The sequence below is a fragment of the Gorilla gorilla genome, chromosome 6 (assembly GCF_029281585.2).
Source record: "Gorilla gorilla gorilla isolate KB3781 chromosome 6, NHGRI_mGorGor1-v2.1_pri, whole genome shotgun sequence".
Lineage (NCBI taxonomy): Eukaryota > Metazoa > Chordata > Mammalia > Primates > Hominidae > Gorilla > Gorilla gorilla.
This window is the reverse complement of record NC_073230.2, coordinates 19,026,202-19,051,401: the sequence shown is the minus strand read 5'-3', so window position 1 is coordinate 19,051,401 and position 25,200 is coordinate 19,026,202. Positions and strand designations below refer to the sequence as shown.

The window sequence follows — 25,200 nt, the reverse complement described above, 5'->3', positions numbered from 1 at the left end:
ATGAACAAAGCAGTTTCAATAATAATGGCAATCAATAAAAATTTTTCTCCCTGAGTGATACATTTAAGGTCAATGAAATAATTATTTTTAATAGTAATATAGTATTTGAGTTCTCTTTTATCTTCAGAAGCTTGCAAATGATTAGGAAACTTCAAATTTACTCTGTTTTAGACTGAGATTAATCTATTATTAAAAATAATGAAAGATAAGGAACTTTATAACATTGACTTTGTTATAGAATCTACACAAATTGAATCCTGTTTAAGAAAGTTCAAAGCATTAATAGTTTAGACTTTGTGCTCCATTAATTCCCACTGGAACCCATATCTGGCAATGAGTCCTACTGGTTTTCAAATACAACAATACATATTCTTCCTCTGTCATTGCTAATTTAAGAGAGACTCGTTGATAGTAGCAGTTTTCAGTTAACTCTAGATCTCTTAAATAGCCTATTGCTTAAAGAAGAGTAAGTTAAGCATTTAATCAAATCATTGTGACTACTCTTCCTTTATCCTAGTCCATGTCCTAATTAGACTAGATATTAACATCTAATAAAAGGTAAATCTAACGTGACAACAAAGGAATAGATGATTGTTGATAATCTGTGTAAGTAGAATGCTAAAGACTGTGAAGTATTAGTGTTATTTGCCAACAATAAAATATTAGAAATATATTTATCTATTCTAGGTCTCTGCTGGCATTCATGTAATATAGTTAAAATTTCTGTACTTCCAATAAGAATTTGTAGGTAGTTTACAACAATAAAGCTGAATGAATGAAAGAGTGAATGAATGAATCATACATACATACATACAAATATACATGCAATTAGTAAGATGAGAGGAAGGAAGATATATGAAGTTTTAGGAGCACTTTTGGAAGAGGGCTATAGTAATTGAAAACAAAAGTTAGATTGATATACCTGAGCAGCAAATAGAAAATATGAAAGACTATTTGTCTTTAAAATGCATATGCGTGTGTGTATGTTATGCATGTATTTTATTTTTCCTGTCAGTTTCTGATGAATGTTGAGAACATAAGCTTATATAATAGTTCTGGTAAAACAATTCAAGAGGGGCCAAAGTATTATGGACCAACCAAATAAAATGTTACTTTTGGTTTGAGGAAGTCTTAGTTCCTAGACTATTATGCTCAGATATATTTGTGTATACAACTTACAGTTATTTTGCAATGCACAAATATAGCATCACTGTGATATGTTTTTAAATATTGCTTATACTCTTTATTCACAAGTTTTCTTGTTTATCCTTAAATAATAAGATGATAATTACATTTTTAAAATAAAAACATTTAAATGAATGATTCTGTACACAATAAAATCAAAAACTTGTGAGGATTAACAGCCTCACAATTATGATTTAGTAATTTTCCCTGCTCTTTTTGCTATTTATCACTTTTTTTCTGAGTAGAATAAGGGGAAAAGCTACAGGATGTGCCCTTTCAAGAAAAACAATTAAAGCAACAAAAGAGCTAGACTTCTCAAAAGTCACTGGGTTATGGTAAAAGAAGACACTGGGGAGAGTTAAGGAACGGCTGGGCAAAGTGAGAACAAGAGAACACAAGGAACCGAGAAGAAAGGGAACTGCTTCCTGGCACTTAAGTGAGTAAGAGAAAACTAGCAATTTAGTCAGTGCTGCTAGGAAGCAAATTTTCAGTTTTAGCTATGCTTTTATATGTTAAATTATTCTTGGACTGGGTAAAGCAATACACTGCAAAAAATTTCTTTCTGCCACTCTAAATAGTTTTGGATCAAAATTGTCAGACCTTATTGCTGTTACAGGATATGTACTTTAATCTGTTATTGGTGTTCAAACCTGTGTCCTCTTAACTTGATTGTGTTGTATGTCCAACACAGGAAGAGGTCAAAGATGAAGTCAGCACCACAGTCTGAATGAAATTTTAGGTGCATTTTGTGATAATGTGTCTTCCTCCTGGAAGCAGAGAGATTGAGAACCATAACAACTTTATGAAGAAAGGAGTAGCAAATGAGTCAAATATCACAGAGACATTAATAATGTTGAAAATTTGCCTACACTGGTATAGAGGAGTATATAAAAATTAAGGGATTAGAAAATATTATCTATTTAAAACTTTAGTATATAACAAAGGAAATATCACAAACCAGTAAATAAAGGAAAAATTATTCAATAAATAGCACTATGACATTAGTAATATATAAAAATTTGGTGACACAATTGTTTTTAAAAATTACTTTAGAATCTTACTCTGTACACAATAAAACAAAATGAATACCAGTGAGATATTTTTTAAATGTTAAATAATGGAAGAAAATAGAAGACATAAATAAATATTATCTAAATCTGAGTGTGTTTCCTTCATTAAAACAAGACAATAGAGGAAATTACAGAAGGCAAAATCACATAATGTCAGATAAAATACACAGTGTGAGACCAGGAAAATCTGGATTAAATCAATGTTCCTCCACTTATTTCAGACAGATCACATTGACTACAAATTGCACATTGTCATTGGAAATTGGCAATTAAAAGAAAATGTTGTACTCTTGTACTATAGCAGGGATTGAGCAAAAAAGCTGACTACCACTTATAAATAATATAAAATGAGTACACTATATATCCAAATATATAGTGTAGAATTTAGCCAAAGCAGTAATTATAGACATAGGTGAATTCATTAGAAAACTAGTATATTGGTTAGTTTTCTTAGCTGCAAGCAATAGAATGCACAACAGCTAGTTTAAAGTAGAAAGGGGTTTATTACTGAGGATAGGCAGAGTGCAGAATTCCTGGGGGAGTCAGGGAAACAAGTGTGGGTGCCACATAGCCAGAAGAAATACAACTGGGATAATTGCCCAGCTCCACGAGGAGACAGCTCCAGCAGAGGTCATATGCCTCTGCTCACCACTGACTGTTCAATATCTTTAGAACCAGAAGCTGCACTCTATCTGGTGAAGAATAGCCATGTACCTCTGTGGCTGCTTGTCTTCAAGTCAGGGTGATCATGTTCCTTGGTTGCATACAGTTGTGTTTACATCCCTTCCAAGATGCACACAGTTGCATACACCTTATGAAGCTTAGGCCACATGTGGAACTCAAGCTGCAAGGGAGCCAGAGATATGTAGTCTTCATCTTTCCAGCCTGTGATTCATAAGAAGACATGCTCCAAGGAGATTGAAATAGAATGGAATTAGACAGTCTATGAAATTTGCCATAATCAGTTCCCTCCTTTGGATATTCGATATTTATAAAACATTGGTTCCAGTCCAATATTTCAAATATCAATAACATCATCAACATATTATTGAAATTTCACTTTCTTTTTTACAAAGGAAAATATATTCACCTTCTCCCCAAAGTCTCACTAGTCACTGCACTTCATCTCTTCTTGATGTTTATTTTTCCTCTAACTTGGCTATAATCCAAAATTTATCTTAATGTGCATTATGTTATTCACCACCAACATGCTCTATATAAATTATAATAGGAAATAGTGAGTAAAAAATAATGTAATTAATAAAAAGAAATACTAGAACAAGACAAGCTAGCACAGTCCCAATTTCTGTCATTGATAACAAGGCTATAGTTGTGATAAAACATAATTCTTTCTGTGTGTATTCAATTTTTCTTTAGCTTTCAGCTAGAATATCAGCTATTCAGTGTTCTTTATCTTGGGAAGTGACCCCAAACTTTAATGCTCTTGATTTGAGCTTATAGATCCGCCTTCCTAACACCAGCTACAGCAGTACTGGGAGACACATACATTCTGGATCAGCCACTCAATTTGCCTGTGATGATCAGCACCAATCACCACGTCCAAATAAGTAATCACCACATCCAAATAAGTAAATCTCCCCTTTTTGTTGCCATTTGATGTAGAGGCACAAAGAACCACAGACAGCTTGTTGGCTGCCTCAGCTTTCAAGTTACGGGAAGTATTGTCTCCTAGTGGAAGCATTCACCATTTATGAAGTAAAATCTCTAAGGCAGGATGTCCAGAGTTATAGTTAAAGGCAACCAAGAATTTTCCAGTGGATTATTAGGTGTAACTCCCTATCCTACCCTTTGATTCCTGGAAATATATCTTCTGGCTCTGAGAAAAATAAAACCATATATTTGCTGATGGTTCAGTTAAAACATCTCAACTTCACTAATTATTTCCCAGTTGGCACCTTAACTGAAAATTCTTTTGACCATTTTGTCTTTCCACAGGGTCAGTTATTCCTGGATGATGAGTTATGTGTTAAGACCAGAGAATTCCATTATGGTCATCGTATTGCTTTTGTTCATTTGCAAATAAGTTCTCTATTCAGAAGAAATAGGACATCATGACTGAGAAAAGGCCTTGAATAAGGGTGGCACTGACAGAAGCATGGGAGACATAATAGGCAAATCCATAAGCAAAATAATTGTTAATTCAGGTGAGATCAAACTACTACCCCTTCTAGGACAAAAGAGTTCAGTGCTCAATTTACTGCTTATCGTAGAATTGTTCACCCAGAGTGTGGTGCTGTGCCAGAGTTTAGGGTTATCCTTCATTGCTGATGGGAAAAACACTTGAAGTGATTGTATCCAGTTAACTTTGGTAAAAAGAAGTGTGTATTTTGGGGCCCATACAAATCTTCATTCTTACTAGTCTGACTACTTTTTCCATGAATGAACACTGAAATGACTGTAGAAAGAAACTGACTGACGTTCATAGGAGTGAGAGGTATATTTCAGAAATAAAGGAAAGATATGACTCTGCACAACAACCTGAAAGCCCCATATGTTATTATCACATGACTATGAGTTCCACTGAGCCGTAACAGCCAGGTTCAGAGCTGCTGGTATTAAACCCTAAATGAGCTGAAACTACTTTGTATGTTTTGCTCTGAGATTCACCCAGGGCTGCCAATTAGTTTACTTTGTAAATGGATCAAATCAAAACACTTAAATGTTGTGTATGCTTCTCTAAAATCCAGAGAGTTCCATCAAATGTTTTGTCTTTTTCTTAGTGTTAGGAAAAGCAAGGTATTGCAATTTGTCTTTTACTTTGAATGTAATAAGTCCAAGATTGTGGGATACCCAGAAACCTCAATGTGGTGGGAATCCCCTGAATTTTTATTATATCTATTTCCCACCTCTAACACTCAAATATTTTACCAAAGATTCTAGGGAACTTACTACTTTCTGGTTTTGAGATTTTATTGACATAATGACATCTATATAGATGTCCTATGGGATAATGACATCAACAAAATCCCTGTAGATGAAACTGTGACAAAGAGAGTTGATGTAGCCCAAAGGTAAGATAGTGAAACGGTCCTGCCCTCCTTACCACATGAAACCAAAGAGAAAATACAAAAGGTCAACAGGTTTATAATAAGATGTTCATCCTCACTAATAATCAGAGAAATGCAAAGTAAGGCAACTAAGAGTTAACCACTTATCATCCTTCCAGTTTTAAAAATATAAAAGTTTGATAGCATTAGGTTTTGGTTAGGATATGATGAAATGAGACTCATACACTGCTTATCAGAATATAAATTACGATTGTCATATTGGAAGATGATCTGGTAATACTGTTAAAATATACTATATTAAGATGTCTGACTCAATAACATCACTTCTGATACTTTCTCAGTAATTTGTATACATGAATTTAAATAAATATTAATGTCTAAGAATGTTTACTTTTGAAGATTTGCAATGTGTCTCAAGGAAACACATATATATTCACAAGTAAGTATCTGGTCACATGTGTGACAGATTTTGATGTCATACCTACTTCAAGAATATAAAAAGGAGGCAAAACACTGAGAAAGGATGTGTGACATGACTTCTTTGACGAGAACTGTTTCTGCATTCTTTACTTGTACCTAATGAGGAGACTTTCCGTGAGAACTCTTCATCTCCTGAGTTCTGGGAACCTAGAGAGTGAGAGTTGGGATGATTACTTTGGTGGTGGTGGTCAGTCGAGCTTGCTGTGCCCTGGGATGCCTGCAGCATGGGCCCTACACTGTCAGGGTCAGTCATGACTGTCAGAATCAGTTAGGCCGTGCTATGGAGAGGGAGAACAGCATGGGGTCATCATGGGTGCTATTCAGTAGAACCTTTGGAGGGACACAGAATCCCAGAAACCAGAATCTGGACTCTTTTCCTTATGTAATTCAGGATATAATAGTTTGGAGTTGGGGGCAATGTCATGAAGGGCTCAAGCCTTCTCAGAGAGCTCCATATGGCAGCAATTAGAAAGCTAGAGGGCCAGTAGCAGCAATTCTATGAGTTTGGACTATTACTTGATATTTCTGGGTCTCAGTTACCATATCTTTCAGGGGAGCAGGAAAGATAGATAGATAGATAGATAGATAGATAGATAGATAGATAGATAGATAGGCAGACAGACAGATGATAGTGTGTGTGTGTGTGTTTTATGGTACTTTGTGGCCAGTTGTAGCAATGCATTCTGGATTAACCTACAACCTTCAAAACACTCCTGTGTTTTCATATATTACTTAGTTTTATAAAAAGTTTAAAGCCTAGTAAATTATAATATTATTAAATTTATAAATTTAAAATATGAATGCCTGAGTATAAATACAGTATTCATAGTAGTTTTTCTGGACAAATAATGATGTTTAATGCCTAACAAACCATTAAATCAATGATGATAGGTATTATTAATATTAACAAAATTGACCATTAATATTTATTACTTTGTAAACATTTAATATAATTATTTTCACAAGTAATATACTAGATCTCTTGCCTTAGTACACAATTATCCATTAATATTAGAATTAGTACACTCTGAAGAATAGCCTTATTAAGCAGTTATCATAAAATATGTAGCTGATTTAATAATGATTTAAAAATACATTGTAACAGATCTTCCCTTCCCAAAATGAAAATCCATATATGTAAAAGTGTCATCTGCATATACTTAATACATTGCTTCCCTCTTCTAAAATAATTGGATTCATTTATTTTATTGCACATTAAATATTAAGTTAGATCTTCTCTAACACTTGAGATATATTTGCAATAAAAGAAAACTGTATCTTAACTTAAAAAAAAATTTCCAGATTATCATAGTATTGACAAATATGTAAAATAGAGGTTGAAGCAAGGTCCCTTAACATCTGTGGTTATTTCCCATTTATACTTTAATTTATAACTTGAACTCATGCTTGTCTTATAGCGTGTCAAACAGGCAGTTAAATAGAGAATCTGGCTGTTCTTTGTATTAATATCCCTTCGGCATCCTCTTCCTTGTAAATTCAACAAAAGAGATTTCTACCATTAAAGAGAAATAGCTTTGAGTTTGTGAAGTACACGTCTTGGAACATAGTGAAAAGTGTAATGAGATAAAAATATAGCCAACAATGGGCACTTTTCCATTAAGTTGAACAAATATTCTAGCAGAAATTCCATATAGTTGTAATGAGTTTTCATTTTTCCTATTTGTTGCAATTTATCTAAAGATGTTGATTTTTTAAGACCTATTTCTGAGTTTCTTTGTTTCTTCCTTGAGCCTTTGAAGCCCTTGAGAATACATTATAGAATAGTAAATAGAATTATCTTCTTTTAAATGATTTAGCATTCCCATTTCTCTGAGTGCAGAAAGAACTGGGCAAATTGTGTTCATCCTACATTCTACATAATTCAAGCATTTATTAAGGGGTTATTGAGTAGTGGGTAGGATCTTTTAAAATACTAGTTCTCAGGAACTGTATCTCATCAACTGTAAGCTGCTTCTCTCGTTTTATTACACATAAAATACTCTTTACTAACTTTACCTACAACATTGGTATTTTCTTCCTGTTTGGTTATCTACATCATGCTTATCAAATGAATGTACATTGTATCTTTCTTGCCCAGTATTGAGGCAAAATAAACAAGTGAATAAGTAAGACAAAGCTCCAATTTGGAGGAGTGAAAGTCTGATAGGGGACTAAATAGCATTACACATGCAAAAATTACAGAGGAACAAGAGTCAGTATATAATCAAGTGTCGTTTTCTATGTCAGGGGAAATAACAGTTTTAGGTTCACAGTTTTAGGTGGCTTCCAGAGAGGAAAGTTACTACTAAAAAAGTTATTAATATCTTAAAATATTTATATTTTCTTATCTCAATCTTGCTATCATCTTCATATCAACCATTTGTAGGCATTAACCATTTTCGAGTTGTTTTTATGTTAGTTGTTTTATGTCACATAATTTTCACAACCATGTTATAAAATGGAAAATTGAAATGCTTCTCTCCCTAATTTAGAGATGTAGAGATGGTCAGTGATTTTCTCAAGATCATTTAACAAAGGACAGATATGCAGGTCTTTTTACTCTCTCCAGGCCAATTATTTCTTTTTCTTCCAATGATTAAAAAAAATGATTTTAGCAGCATAACATTTGATTCAATAAAACTGAACATTAATAACCCCACACACACCAATATGTTTTTAAACAGATTGAATAAGCTTCTCTGCATGACCTATGATGAGTATCTAGGAGTACTGCTTACTAAAGTCCCTTCCACCTCCCTGCCTGTGGTCGCAATACAGGATCCTAATGAATATTCACCTAGACCCTGCTTCAGTTCTTCCGTATCTCATTTCTTTTTAGGCAGCTCTTCTTATGTCGGGCAACAATAATATTTAGGAATTCTTTCATGTGAAGCAGAATTGCCCCCAGTTCTATCTGAAATAAACCAGTTCACTACTCTTTGTCAGCCTCAGTAATCCTCTGTTCCCATGGAAGAGCTCTGCCTCTTGTCAAACAGATTACTGTTACATTGGGTCCTCCCAGTTCTGGGTGTCTCATTTGCTAATTCAAATTTAATATTTTAGATTTTCTTTTATTACACTGTGTCCCATGAAGGTTTCATGGGCCGGGGCAGGCTTTTTAAAGATTTATATAGTGAAAGGGAAAGGGAGGGATCCAGGAGCTGTAAAGATAATGATGTTCTCAGCATGCCATGTTTTATTCTTTGTGAGAAGCTGGGGAAGCTGTAAAGAACCCTGAAATTCAGAAGGAAGGGCTCCCACTGGGTGAAGTTGACTCTGAGCCAGACAGTGTAGGTTCTTGAGCAGGGATTAATATAAATTTGTCAGAAACTTCATTCTGGCAGAGCAATGTGAGACGGGATATTCAAGGGCAAATTGGAGAACAACGGCAGTTTATCCTCATAAACCTGTGATGAGACATAGAATACTTGGTTTGGAGCTATAAAATTGGAAATGGAGATCACCAGATGATTTGAAAATGTTCTGTATAGGGATTTGTAAGAACTTGTTGCAAATTACATAGAGGAGAATTGACAGTGAAGAATCGGGAGAAATAGGAAAGATGTGCAGCAAGACATTTTGAGGGGAAGATGGCGAATTCTGTTTGGGAACCATTATATTGGATTTAAAATAAAAATAGGAATCACTTCTGTAGTTATTTTAGTGGAAGTCATGGTTATGGATGTTCATCTAAGGGAATGAAAGTTTAGAAAAAAAGAGGAGACCAGAGAAATAGCCTAGAATTTGAATAACAGGAGCAGGAAAGAATGGCATTATTTTATGATAACTGCATTGCTTTTTCTTATATTTTTATGAATTATAAATTACATTTTATGATTAGGTTCTATATGAATTTTTACAGAGTAATCACTGGGACCTCCAGGTTGTCCAAGCAATGGGGAATTGGTCAGGTCAGGTGAACGTTAATGTAACCCAATGTTCTAGTCAACAGGAATGCTTGGCAAGAGGTTCTTGCCTTTAACCTCTATCCTTTAATTGCAGATATGTTAGACTTAGTTTTTCTCTCCCTCTCATTTTTCATAGGAGTATGTAACAGTTAATCAATTTTTAAATTGGTACTTGGTAATTCTCCTTTTAAATTATTGATATCTAAAAGATCTTTTGGTTACCTTTCCTAATCTTCTTGTTTAAGTTTTAAAAACAGGCCTCTTAACAGGCAAAAATTCCATAATTCTAAAAAAATGGCTTTGATGAAACAAATTACGAAAATCAATCATGCCACTTAGCATCATTTTTGAAGTGTGGTAGGTAGTATTTACTCAGTCTCATAAACCCACCTAGAGTTTTCACTTGAGGTGGGTTTGGGTTTGTGTCCTGAATTTTCACCATGGTTCACTGCCTGGAACCGCATGGGTGATAAGTAAGCAGCTGCATGCAAGCATTCGCTGTGTGAAAGGATAGAAAATCAATGTACTGGCTCTTTCAGGGAGGCCTCATTACCGTAGCAGTTTATCCCATTACTAAATCTGCGCCGTGCTGATATCCTCACATTCAGCTGCTGACCAGCAACATGGCCCTCAGCTTTCATAGGGAGCATATGATCACTCCAGCTGGCAGGTGACACCGTTTGGCAATGTTCCCCAGCAGCTCAACAAAAGATTTTCAAATATCAAAGCAAGGGAAAAGACCTCTGTTTTTACAAGGAAAATGGCTTTAACATGAGTGCATTTTGCCTCCAAAAGAATTACTGCTTCTAACTTGCTGAATTCCATGAAGGAATGGGCACACTTAGAGAGTAAAATTCATTAAGGGAATTTGTAAAACACTCCTTTGAATTGATAAATAAATAAATAAATAATTATAAGAAATTTAATTTTGTGTTCAAAAAAGGAGTGTGACTTGAACATAGTTAAAGGTGGAAAAGTCTATTTTTTTAAAGATTCAATCTGAAAACACAAGACAATCAGAACTTAGGTTAAGTTATAAAAACTTAAAATGTTGAACAATTTTATTGAAGAAAGGACATTACTGATCTTTTAGTAAAATATCATTTCACCATATGGAAAAACTGTGGGACAGAATGATCACTATCTACTCAGGGTCATGTAATTCAAGGGCGGCAGTTTAGGAATATCTTAAATCTCTTGACTATGAGCACAGCAGTCATCGTCCTCTGTCTTGCTATAAGTAACGGTCTCAGAAACACTGAGAAATCCTCCTACCCCATTCATTAGTATTGAAAAAGCAAACAATAGATTTGTCGGAAAACATATATATTTCCTACTAGCGTTATATTCCAGTACTAAATCTGAGTATAATTTTAAATATAATCTTTTTACATGAAAGCATAAGAGTTGGGACTACAGACCTGTCAATCGGCTGATGGCTGTCTTAGCATATGTGAAAAATGCATCTACCTTGAAAAGCTTCTCATTTCCTTTTTCTTTTATATATATATATTTTTTTATTATTATACTTTAAGTTCTAGGGTACATGTGCACAACATGCAGGTTTGTTACATATGTCAAAAGAGTTACAGTAACAGTTTGCATGTGGTTTAAGTCCCATTACTCTTATATTTTGAAGGCCAGTATTTGAACAGCCATTTTCATTCTTGGGACAAATTATCTAATTAAATAAATCTGTGGCCATGCTGTCATTACAAAGTATACAAGCCTACAAATATATTTTGCTTTACACAAAATGAATATTTTACTCTACTCTGAACACTAAATTGTTTGTTCACATTACAAATATTGGGGAAATTTGTTAATATTGTCAAGTGATGTCAGGTAATATCATTAATATAAAAAAGTATTATTAAATTTATTTGTATCTTTACAGGAAGAAAACATTTTTGTAACTCAATAAGAATATTATAAGTGCTTATTAGAGACTAATTCTACAGAGGCTAAAAATGAAATATTGCTATGGCTTTTGTTTACAGATAATATATTGTTAAGTGCTAAAATGCTTTATATTTATGAAAAGTCATACAAGCTTATCACAGTACAATAAGCCTCGTAAAGGGGCTAGGAATTGAACTGGGTTTAGGAGGGTCCCATTCATAGATTGCGCTCATCAATCATCCAACTCCACCAGTGCAGAGCTTCTGAAGCTATCTGGGGCAAAGGGTCACATTTTTGGTTGCTTGTTTTCATTTGATTTCCTACTCTTCCAGTGACACGGTCTTACTGTGCATGTCTATTGTGTAGCTCATGCCACATGCCTCTCAAAGTAGAATTCAAGAGTAACAAAACTGGCCTATACCCTGTTCATCGAGTTGAGTCCACTGATCATGCACGTGGATGTCACAGAAATTTCAAATTGCTGTAAAATTGCCTCAGTATTTATTCTGAATTCCTGTGCTTAGCTCATTGCACACCCCAACAAACAGTTGCCCTCATTCATGGATCACATTTTGACTAGCACTGCACTAGTGGGACTTCCTGAACTACAAAGGCAGGAAACTAAAATTGATGTTTCCCAAAGTTGCTTGCAGCCAGGTGCCTGGATGTGATTTAGATTCCAACAATTACATGTTCTGGAGCTGGGCTTAGATTCTGAACTGAGGTCAATAGGGAGAGGCAGAGTACCCATTTCATGGGGCAGTGTGTGCCAGCAGCAACATAGCTTCCTGTAGCCACAGAAAAGAGCTTTATGAAAAAGCTTTAGAGAAACAGCAGTGCAATTCTGAGGGCTGGAAGTTGCTCTGGAAACTTGGCTTAGGGCTTTTTTCCTCCAGCCTATCCAATTATTGGTAAACTGCCTAATATGTGATAAGAAATTCTATCTGTGTGATATACTGAATTTCTGTTGTCTGTTACAAGTAGGGCTACATTGATGAAGATTAAGTGTAAATGTTAGCTGGCTTGTATTTTTGAGTGTTTGAGTGTTTTTCAAACTTTACTGTGCATATGGATCTTCTGGGAATGCTGTTAAAATCAGATTCTGATTTGTAGCGTGGAGCGGGGGTCTGACAAGCTCCCAGTTAATGCTGATGGTGTTGGTCCACAGCCCCAGCTCTGATTAGCAAAACTTTAGATTAGACTAAGCCAGTAGGAACAACTTCCACTCCAGTGCCCTAGACTGCAGATGTTAAACTTCAGCAAAATGATGAGAAATTATTGGGCTCATTTTCATGACTTTCCCTGCATTAGAAGCAGTGGACCTATGGTGACATCCAACATGCAACCATCATTTGTTTTTTTTCCATATTAGGAAGAAAAGTTTAAAAAATGTTTTTTCATATATCTGTGTCTATATCTATAGATAGATACATATATACATATATACATATATACATGTACATATAGAGAGAGGAGGGATAAAGGAGAGAGGTTAAATATGTCAATTCTAAGCAAAGCATTTTCAAACATGATTTACAGGTGACAGTTCAGGTTTTGCCACTACAGTGAAGACATACAACCTACCCATTTTCAAAATGAAAGAAATGAACATTACAGTCCTCATGGTCCCACCGAGGTCCACTTTAAGGCCATGTGTGTATGATGCAGCAGTAACATGAGTCCCAGTGTGTGAGCGCTCATCTACTCCTGTGGCCTTGGCTTTGAACTCTGATATGCTTGTGATTTCTAAGAAGCATATGTGCCATCCTGAGCTTTCAAATAAATTCCAGCCTTTACTTCTGCATCTGTCTACTCAACATTTCTGCCTACTGGATATATGCTGGATATATCCACATCAAGTCAAGAAATTAATGTTAAACTCATTTATAAACTGCCAGAAATTTGCTTCTCATTCTGTGTTCTGCATTTCAGAGAATTGCATTGTCATTCACAAGATTGCCAAAGTTAGAAACATCTGAATTATTCAGTGGCTGCTTGTTCTCTTTTAATTCCTTCAACTATACACCAGGTCTTATAGTCCCTAATTCCTCTTCTCTTGTAGTTTACAACTGCTTTTAGTTTCTACTACTGTTGCCTTTGTTGAAACCCTCATAAGCAGAAAAATATAGTTTGAATTCCAGGCCTGCTAATTTCTAGTTATATGACTTGGAGAAAACATTTAAATTTCATTTCCTTGTCTGTAAAAATAAATCATATCTCATTAAATCTGGGAAAAAAGAAACATATTTTTTAAAAATTGTGATGTTAAAGAAAGCTTTAATTATTAAAAATATGTTTTTTTTTAAGTGATGCATTTAGAGAATACTTCCTGGCAGTAACTATTAAAAACAAATACATGGATAGATAGAGTGGACCTCTGCTTTACAAAGCAGTTTTGAGGGTTATCTGAGATATTCTAGGTAAAACTCAACATGGTACCCGGTTCTTTGTAGACCTTCAATGATGGATTGCCTGTATTCATCATAATACCTCACTCAGCTTGATTGCTTCGTAAGCAAGACCTTGGGAAAACTCTTTAACCTCCTTGTACTCAGTTTCTTCATCAGTACTAAGTTGCAATAATAATAATATCTACTTCATGAAATTGTTCTGAAGTCTCAGATTAATAATTCAATACATTTTATATACATAAAGATTAGAACAGTGTCTGGCACATAGTAAGCACTAATATATGTTTATTGTAAATACTAATGTTATCATCATCTTGAGAATCTTCTTATCTTCAATCTCATATTGTAATAATTCATTCTCCCACCCCACCACCAGAATCTACGTAAAATACAAATATCAACTTCTTTTTGTGCCACATGTTTCGATGGCATTATCACCCACAGGAGGTCTTATTCTACACTTACATAACAGCCTGGAATCAGACCGAGGCCTTCAATTTCCATTCTTATTTTCACTGCTCACCCAAAACTGTCCTAAGTTGAGACCAAGGAAAAATCCATTTTCTCCCATCCACCAATAAATACGCAAACAAAAAAAGGCTATTTATCTGATATTTCCATTAATTACCTTCATCTCAACATGACAAATTCTAATATGTAATTTGAAATTCACCATAGTAACTTACTACTTTATGTAACTTTCTGTACCTCCCCTAGCAAAATTACATGCTTCCAACTTAATTGCTGTAATCTTGTCTTTGTGCTTCTGAAGCCCAGTATTAAGTAGAGTTACTTAATACATATTTGTTGAAAGGTTTGGGGTATTGAAAAATTATAGAAAAGATAAACTACATATATACACATACACACACACATATATGCACACACATACATGTATATTATATATGTAAACTACATAATCATATAATATCATATTTTTCTTTATGCAATTAATTTCTCATATTTAATACCTGTGTTGAAAATTGTTAACATTTATTAGAAAAATATATCTGGTTTGGCTTTTCCATAATTCCTAAGTTCTCCTTTGGGCAAGCAGCACATTTGCAAAGTGCATAGATAGTAGAAATCCTGTGTCTTTGAGACAGTGATACTAGTTGATCACAATATATCAGTAACTTTGGCATTGGCTAAAAAAGCAGTTGCTCTAACAAATAGATTTATAGCCAGTTTAAACTGTGAGAAGTAAGGTTAAGAAAATGGGCCTTGCTTTTAGGAAATCCAAGTTTGAATTCCAGTCAACTGTTTACTCTGTGTGAACTTTGCCAAGTTTTCTAACCTCTTGAAGGCTGCTACCCTATGAAATGGGACTAATAGTGATATCCAGATAAGAAGATTATTGAGAGTATTAAACAAGGCAATGTGAGTAGTTTTACATTTGGGGTTCTACCAAACATTCAAATTCTTAAGATTCAGAAGTCTACCATAAGTCACACCGGCATCAGTCTGCTTAGAAGGACACAGAACAGGAACTGGAATTTGTCATTATTGTAGTATCACACATTGCTCGTCTGGTTGGAATTCTCCTAGATGTCCATGCAGCACAGTTCAGATGCAAGATGAGTTGCATATCAGGTAGGTCCAGGAGCTCTCCTGGCTTAAAAGCTTTATTTCCCACAAAAGCTGCATCTCTTGAAGTGATCCTACAGTCATAGTCTCCAAGGTTGCCACAAGAGACAAGCTCTGTTCTAAGAGTTGCCACATGCAGAGAAGCCCAAAGCTGCGACTGCTTACCAGGTGTTCACAGTGTCCCCAGTGCAGGTGCAATTTATCTCAGGAGATATTTTATCATTAACAATATAATCTAGTAACAAGTTGTCATTCTTCTTTTATCAGGTTACCAGAGTAACTAACTGGAAGCAGTTAACCAATAGTCATAGTCTCTACAAAAAGCTGAGATTGTTAATCCTTTCTCTGCACATACAATATGAGCTTAATAAGTATTAAAAAGAGGATGATGTATACATATGAATATGAAAAAAATATTAGGAAGAATAAGAAATGTATCTAAAGGAAATGAAATATGTAGTTTTGTAAGAGAGGAATTACAGAAGATGTCAGTCATTATTTTGCAAGTCTTTCACTGATAAACTCATAAGTATAAGAGTGAAATCTTCCTCATCAAAGAGAAAGTCTTGCTTCATGGTTAGCATCAATACATGACACTGAGTAGCAATGGGATTTTGGTCCTCTCCGTTGTTGTAGGGAAAACAGAGCTGACTCACACAGCCCTTTTACCACCACTCTCAGATGATCTTCTTCCCAGTCCTCTCAACTCAGACAAATTGACTGTGATGCTTTGAGCTGTAATTGTCTCCTGGGAATGCAATTTTCATACATATGCCAGTAGGATTAAGAAGACTGAACATGAGTTGTTGCATTAAAATGGACCAGCATCTCTATGGTTGATTACCACAGTTAAATATAGCAACTGAATGATGAGGCAGAAGAATCAGTGCATTTTCCCATTGGACAAGATGGCTCTTCATAGCGAGAGCTCCCTGTGTCTTGTAAATATACACTATTGATTATTGAGAATGCGCAAGAGTTAAACTACAAATCAACACAAGTCCATCCAATTTCACGAAAACTCTTCAAAGTATATGTACCACCAATTGATGACATCCATACCATCATCTTCATCTTCATATGTAGGCATTATAATTTAGAATCCACCATCCCTTTAATTGAAGTACAAGTAGATAGATAAAAGTTTGAACATAAATACTGATAAAATAAATATTAAAGGTATATTTAGTGGATATCTCTACAGTTTTTAGGTAAATAGATGTATATTATTAATACTTATGTTATATTTAATTAGGAAACCCACATGTATCCTATGTGTCAAAGTTTGAATAGAAAAGTGGATGTACTTGAATAAGCATCCATTATAATTATAATTGCCTCTAAAGTTTCAAGTGATATTAAAAATAATGTTAAGGCACATACTAATTTTTTTTCTATTCTAAACAATATGGTATTAAGTTATTATATTAGTCAAGATTCTCTAGAGGGACAGAACTAATAGGCCATATATATGAGTTTATTATTAACTCACACAATCACAAGATCCCAGAATAGGCCATCTGCAAGCTGAGGAGCTAGGAGAGCCAGTCCGAGTCCCAAAACTGAAAAACTTGGAGTCCAATGTTTGAGGGTAGGAAGCATCCATCACAGGAGAAAGATGTAGGCTGAGAGGTTAGGCCACTCTAGTCTTTTCATGTTTTTCTGACTGCTTTATATTCTAGATTCACTGGCAGCTGATTAGATGGTGCCCACCCAGATGAAAGGTGTTTCTGCCTTTCCCAGCCCATTGACTCAAATGTTAATCTCCTTTGGCAACACCCTCACAGACACACCCAGCATGAATACTTTGCATCCTTCCATCCAATCAAGTTGACACTCCGTATTAACCATCACAGATCTACCCCTTGTCAACTTGAACCCATACACATCTCCGGAGATGATACATAATCTTAAAATAAAGACAATAGTAAGATCATAATTATGCCTAACATAATACAACTATCCTTCGTACAACCAGAAATGCACCAATCCCCAAACCAAATACTATTACATAAAGTTAACCATACTTAAATACTGATATGAAGTCAGTAAATCTTATGTCACATGATAAAGGAAAAAGGAAATAAAATGAAGACATTTTCTTAGTAGAAGTGTATACATAAACAAACATGTTTTTAACAAAAGAAGGAGGAAATACTGATGACAATTACGGTCTTCTTTTCTGCAGCTGGCCACGTGGTCGTAGCTGGTATTGATGACTACCTTCTTCTGCTACTCATTCTGTATTCCCTTTGCCTTCAGCAAGCACCTCAGCAGTCTGTGGTATTTTTCCTGGTGGAGTGACCCAAACTTTCATTTCTGAAGAGTCTGGGCCAGTTGTAGTCCTGCCTGGATTTGGCTGTTGCAGTTTCCCATTGACCTTAATCACAGGGCATGGTAATACTAAGAGACGCCCTAATTGATCTCCTGTATTCCATGCATACTTTTCCTTATCCTATCCACTTTCCTTCCTACTGACCTTAATCACAGGGCATGACAATACTAAGGGACGCCCTAATGGATCTCCTGTATTCCATGCATACTTTTCCTTACCTCTGTTATGGAGTAGTAAACTGATTTCATCTTGTTAGTCTGGGTCAATCACCCCAGCCAATACTGTAACTCCCTTCTTAGCCTGTTGAGTTAAAGGTAGAAGGAGCCCAAAGTGTCCAGGTAGCAACCTTAACTTCCAGTTTAATGGAATCATTGATGTGTCTCCTGGTGGCAGCATTCCTGTCTCTGGAACTAAGACCTCTAGGTCAACAGAATGTAATGTTGCAGGAACGGGAAGGAAAAATTTTGCTAGTGGATCACTAGGGATGATGGTGAGTGGAGCCACTTCTACATCCATCCCTTGATTCCTGGACCCATGAGTTCTGGCTATGGGAGAAACAGTACCATATATTTCATGCTGATTCAGAGCATTCACGGCCATCTGGAGAACTTTGCCCCAGCCCTGCAAACTATTGTTACCTTGTTTACGTTGTAATTGTGACTTCAAAAGGCCATTCCCCCATTCTATCAATCCAGCTGCTTCAGGATGATGGGGAACATGATAAGACCAGTGAATTTCATGAGCATGAGCCCACTGTTACACTTCTTTAGCTGTGAAGTGAGTGCCTTGGTCAGAGGCAATGCTGTGTGGAATACCATGATGGTGAATAAGACATTCCATGAGTCCACTGATGGTAGTCTTGGCAGAAGCATTGCGTGCAGGATAGGCAAACCCATATCAGGAGTAAGTGTCTATTCCAGTGAGGACAAACCTCTGCCTTTTCCATGATGGAAGAGGTCCAATGTAATCAACCTGCCACCAGGAAGCTGGCTGATCACCTTGAGGAATAGTACCATATGAAAGGCTCAGTGTTGGTCTCTGCTGCTGGCAAATTGGGCACTTAGCAGTGGCCATAGCCAGGTCAGCCTTGGTGAGGGGAAGTCCATGTTGCTGAGCCCATCCATAACCTCCATCTGTGCCACTATGGCCACTTTGTTCATGGGCCCACTGGGTGATGACAGGGGTGGCTGGGGAAAGAGGCTGAATGGTGTCCACAGAACAGGTCATCCTATCCACTTGATTATTAAAATCCTCCCCTGCTGAGGTCACCCATTGGTGAGCACTCACATGGGATACAAATATCTTCACAGTTGTTGACCACTCAGAGAGTTTCATCCATACACCTCTTCCCCAAATTTCTTTGTCACCAATTTTCCAGTCATGCTTCTTCCAAGTCCCTGACCATCCAGCCAAACCATTGGCTACAGCCAATGAATCAGTATATAATCACACATCAGGCCATTTCTCCTCCCATGCAAAGTGCACCACTAGGTGCACTGCTCGAAGTTCTGCTCACTGGTAAGATTGCCCTTCACTGCTGTCCTTGAGGGAAGTCCTAGAAAGGGGCTTAGTGCTGCAGCTGTCCACTTTCAGGTGGCGCCTGCATACCATGCAGAACCATCTTTGAAGCAGACCCTAGTCTTCTCTTCCTCTGTCAACTGATCATAGGGAACTCCCCATGAGGCCATCGGTACAGGCTGGGGAAGAGAAGGCAGGGTGGCAGGAGTGGAGACCATGGGCATTTGAGCCACTTCCTCATGTAGCTTACTTGTGCCTTCAGGACCTGCTCTAGCCTGATCACATTTATGCCACGTCCATTTGATGATGGAATGCTGCTGTGCATGATCCACTTTATGGCTAGATGGGTCAGAAAGCACCCAGTACATGATAGGCAGTTCAGGTCACATGGAGACTTGATGACGTATAATCAAACGTTCAGTTTCCACCAAAGCCCAGTAACAGGCCAAGAGCTGTCTCTCAAAAGGAGAGTAGTTATCTGCAGAAGATGGCAGGGCCTTGCTCCAAAATCCTGGAGGCCTCTGATGTGATTCACCTATGGGGGCCTGCAAAAGGCTCCAAACAGCATGCGTATCTGCCACTGACACCTCAATCACCATTGGATATGGGGGGTTATATGGCCTAAGTGGCAGAGCAGCTTGCACAGCAGCCTGGACCCGTTGCAGAGCCTTCTCCTGTTCTGGACCCCACTCAAAACTGGCAGTATTTCAGGTCACTCGGTATATGGGCCAGACTAACACACCAGTTGAGGAATGTGTTCCCTCCAAAATCCAAATAAGCCCACTAGCCATTGTGCCTCTTTCTTGGTTGTAGGAGGAGCCAAATGCAGCAACTTATCCTTCACCTTAGAAGGAATATCTTGACAGGCCCCACACCACTGGACCCCTAGAAATTTTACTGAGGTAGAAGTTCCCTGAATTTTAGTCGGATTTATTTCCCATCCTCTAGCATGCAAATGTCTCATCAATAAGTCTAGTGTGTTTGCTACTTCTAGACCTAGATCTCACTGGATCTAATCAGCATAATGTCATCAATGTAATGGACCAGTGTGATACTTTGTGGAAGTGAAAAGCAATCAAGGTCTTTCTGAATAAGATGATGACACAAAGCTGGAGAGTTGATATACCCCTGAGGTAGGACAGTAAAGGTATACTGCTGGCCTTGCCAGCTGAAGGCAAATTGCTTCTGATGGGCCTTATGGACAGGAATGGAGAAAAGGCACTTGCCATGTCAATGGCTGCATACCAGGTATCAGGAGATGTGTTAATTTGCTCAAGCAATGAAGCCACATCTGGTATAGCAGCTGCAATGGGAGTTGCCACTTGATTAATCTTATGATAATCCACTGTCATTCTCCAAGATCCATCTGTCTTCTGCACAGGCCAAATGGGAGAGTCGAACAGGGATATGGTAGGAATCACCAACCCTGCGTCTTTCAGGTCCTTGATGGTGGCACTAATCTCCTCAATCCCTCCTGCTATGCGATATTGTTTTTGATTTAATATTTTTCTAGGTAGAGGCAGCTCTAATGGCTTCCATTTGGCCTTTCCCACCATAATAGCCCTCACCCTACCAGTCAGGGAGCCAATGTGGGGGTTCTGTCCGCTGCTAAGTGTGTCTATGCCAATTATGCATTCTGGCACTGGGGAAACGACCACAGGATGAATCCCGGGAACCACTGGATTGGACTGTAATTGTAAGTTGGACCTCAGCTAAAACTCCATTAGTTACCTGACCTCAATATGCCCCTACTTTAACTGGAGGACCACAATGATGTTTTGGGTCCCCTGGAATCAATGTCAGCTCCGAGCAAGTGTCCAGTAATCCCCAAAATGTCTGATCATTTCCCTTTCCCAATGCACAGTTACCCAGGTAAAAGGCCAGAGGTTCCCTTGGGGAAGGATGGAAGAAAGATTAACAGCATAAATTGTCCATAATGTAGTGGTGTTCTTCCCCAAGGGGACCCAGCCTCCCTTTCATTCAAGAGGTTCTGGGTCTGTAAACTGGCTCAAGCCTGGAAATTGATTGAGGGACCATGATTCTCTGTTTTTATAATTCAAATGTCTTTTGTCCGTATGACCTAGAAGTTTTCTGCCTATATAAATTAAGTAGGAATACAGTAGGCTTCCTATCAATTTCACTTCTAGGAACACTATGATTAATTAACCAATGCCAGAGCTCTACATGAGTCAGACTATTCTGATTGCTGCTTTGCCTCTGCTGTCCATTACGATAGCTATGCCCGCCTTGCCTTTGATGGTTGAGTGCCGCCACTTGGCCCTTGCCACCTCAGGATCCAATTATTCTCATTGTATATAAGTTTTGTAGTTGAGTGACTTTGGTTTCCACTGTTAGATCTGACATACAGAGAAGAGCAATTACTGGACTTTTCAAAGATGCAGGTGCTGCCCTCACAAATCTATTTTGCAAGGCATTGGTCAAGGGTATATCTTCTGGACCTCCTAGCTGGGATGAGTAGGTATAAAACGACTAATCCACTTCACCATCCCAATCTCCCTAAGCCTTTGGATCCCTTCCTCTACATTAAACCAGGGGAGATCAGGCATTTCCAGCTCGCTCACAATGGGCCATCTTTTATCCATATTTTAGCTAACCAAGCAAATAAACCATTAGAACCTTTTTTAACTCCCCAAGCTGGAACATTAAATGCAGAGTCCCTACTTAGTGGGCCCAAATCAATAAATTCAGCCTGACCCGACTCTATCTTCCTTCCACCATTACCCCACACTCTTAATATCCATTCCCATGCCTGTTCTGCAGATTTCTGTTTATATTAATTAGAGAATTCAAGCGGTTCTCAAGTGTAGCACACCTCCTCATGGGTCACACTGTCAACCCCACCTCTAGGGGCCTGCCAGGACTTTAGTCTAGTTGTAGGTCTAGAAGCAAACAGGGGTGTTGGGGGTGGCTCCTGAGGAGAATCAACATTATCTTGCCTGGCACCTGCCTCAGGGGAGGCCATCACTGTTGCCTCAGGCAGTGCAGGGTTTATCTCCTCAGACAAAGGTGGAAAGGCTGATGGCAGCATGGGTTGGGGGGTGGATGTTGTCACTACTGGGGACAGGGAAGCTTTTTCTTCTGGCAAAAAGATTCATCAGAGTTTACAAACTCAGTGTCCCCAGCTTCATCAGGGTCCCCCCACACGTCCGCATTCCAAGTTGCAGGGTCCCATTCTTTTCCAGTCAATGCCCTCACTTTAACAGTAGACACCTGGTGAGGCTGTGCATGCACCTTTCATTACAGGTCAGCCACTCACATGATAAGAGCTTGTGTCTGTTTTGCCACAATTTCAGCTCCTTCTCAACAGAAGGTAAGTCTTTCACTCAGGACAATCTTAGCAGATTTGAGGCTCAGTATCTGCTTCTGAAGCTAGGAGTTAGAATCCCTGAATTTATCATTTTCTTTCATCACTTTTCCACTGAACTTAGGAGCAATGAACTAGCTTCATTATGTTTCTTGGTTCTCCATATATGGTCAAAGGTATTATATGTAGAGTCACTAAACTCCTTGCCTTCACGAGCAATGAATCAGGAGCGTCAAATGCATTTATTTTGCATAACTCCCTAAACAGTTCACACCAAGGACTATGAGTGTTTTCCATACTATTAGAAGTAGAGTCCTTAGCATTTTGGGGTCTAATATTAAGCAGCCAACTCCAGAAATCCCAAAACCAATGAAAGAATTCCATCCTTAATATTCTGCTCCTCTAGAGCCACTCCTGGTACCAAAATCTTAGTCAGGGTTCTCTAGAGGGACAGAACTGATAGGATAGATATATGTATAAAGTGTAGTTATTAAGTATTATCTCACATGATCACAAGGTCCCACAATAGGCCGTCTGCAAGCTGAGGAGCAAGGAGAGCCAGTCTGAGTTCCACAACTGAAGAACTTGGAGTCTGATGTTCCAGGGCAGGAAGCATCTAGCACGGGAGAAAGATGCAGGTTGAGAGGTTAGGCCAGTCTACTCTTTTCATGTTTTCCTGATTGCTTTATATTCTAGCCGCATTGGCAGCTGATTAGATGGTGTCCACTCAGATTAAGGGTGGGTCTGCCTTTCCCAGCCAGTGACTCAAATGTTAATCTCCTTCGGCAACACCCTCACAGACATGCCCAGGACCAATACTTTGCATGCTTCAATCCAATCAATTTGACACTCAGTATTAACCATCACACTTACGCAGCCATATTTACTTGATTCCCTAAACAGAATGGAAATTAGCATATGTTAACAGTTCTTGGTTTCTCATTTTCAAAGTTAAAACAAGTCTGGAATGAGTAAAATGAACAGTATGGTAAACTTAGCTTTAGCTAATTTTACTTAATTCTCTTTATTTTCTATTTCCTATGAATGGTTTAACAACTCTTAGAAAACAGAAGAATATGCAAATGTTAGCTTTGAGTCTAACTGCTTTTCCACATCATAAATGTTGATGTATTTTCAATGAAATTGGAATCACACCTCCAAGTAGAAATAAAAATGCCCAAGCTGATTCAGTCTTGAGTGTAGAAGACAAAGTTCATAACTGCCTGTGAGTCTGTAATGAGAATATCAATGCTCTTTTACAGCTTTTGCCAGCAAGAGAAGCTTCCAATGACCTTCCAGTCGTGTGTGATCACCAAAGAGTGCCAGGTTTCCGAGTGGTCAGAGTGGAGCCCCTGCTCAAAAACATGCCATGACATGGTGTCCCCTGCAGGCACTCGTGTAAGAACACGAACCATCAGGCAGTTTCCCATTGGCAGTGAAAAGGAGTGTCCAGAATTTGAAGAAAAAGAACCCTGTTTGTCTCAAGGAGACGGAGTTGTCCCCTGTGCCACGTGAGTAAATAAAGAAGGGTATAGTGTCTGCCCAAACTACATTTGCTCAGCTATTTGATTTTGACTGAACAGTATTCTAAGCAACAGTAATTTTTACACATAAAAAATATCTTTACAAACAGTATCCTTAAAAAAAACTTTACAGAATAAAAGTGTCCTGACAAACTAAATCTCCATGAAATTTTTAGCACCAATTCTATGTTTATGTATTTTCTATAATAGGAGTTGCCAAAATTTTTCTGTAAAGGGGTAGATAGTTAAAACATTAAGCTTTGCAGGCCATACGTGTCTCTATTGCAATGACTCAACACAGCTGTTGGAGCTAGAGGTAATATGTAAACAACTGAGTGTGGCTGTGTTCCAATAAAATTTTATTTATATAAAAAAAAGGTGGCAGGTTGATTTGATCTTGGGCCACAGTTTGTCAACCTCCATTCCACAAGGTAAAATAAACTTTCCAAATATAGATTATCGTTAACTATTAAAATTCAGTACTTTGTATAACAAATCCTATTCACTAGAGTAAGATACTACATCAAAATAACGAGACTTTAAGTTCCATGAGGACAAAGATTGTGCTTACTAATATTGGGAAAATGGTTGGGTTTTTTGTTTGTTTGCTTTTTGTTTAATTACTAGCATATATCACAATACCTGGTACAAAATAAGTGTTCAATAAATATTCATTGAATTCAGATTAAATAAGACTCATTCTGAAACATCTGGCAGTATGACAGTATTAAAATATAATTTCCAAGTTATCATTGTGAATTATTTTGGTAATAGCAATATTTCAGCTTAATCTGTATATAGGATATTTATAAAGCAACTTATATTAGTTTTTCAATAGAGATGTGTGAACTTCATTGAGAGCATCTCTGGATTATTCCAAACATTTAAAGAACATGCATATAGCTAGATCTTTATGAACCAGTGGGG

General features: G+C 37.4%; 1 protein-coding gene across 1 annotated transcript in view; it reads left to right on the top strand.

Annotated features, from left to right (window-relative positions):
• THSD7A (thrombospondin type 1 domain containing 7A) overlaps nucleotides 1-25,200 on the top strand; it is a 468,774-nt gene that overhangs the window by 218,594 nt on the left and 224,980 nt on the right. The window contains exon 3 of the mRNA XM_004045112.4: nucleotides 24,013-24,261. Within this exon, the coding sequence (XP_004045160.3) occupies nucleotides 24,013-24,261 (249 nt within the window). The remainder of the gene's footprint in view (nucleotides 1-24,012; nucleotides 24,262-25,200) is intronic.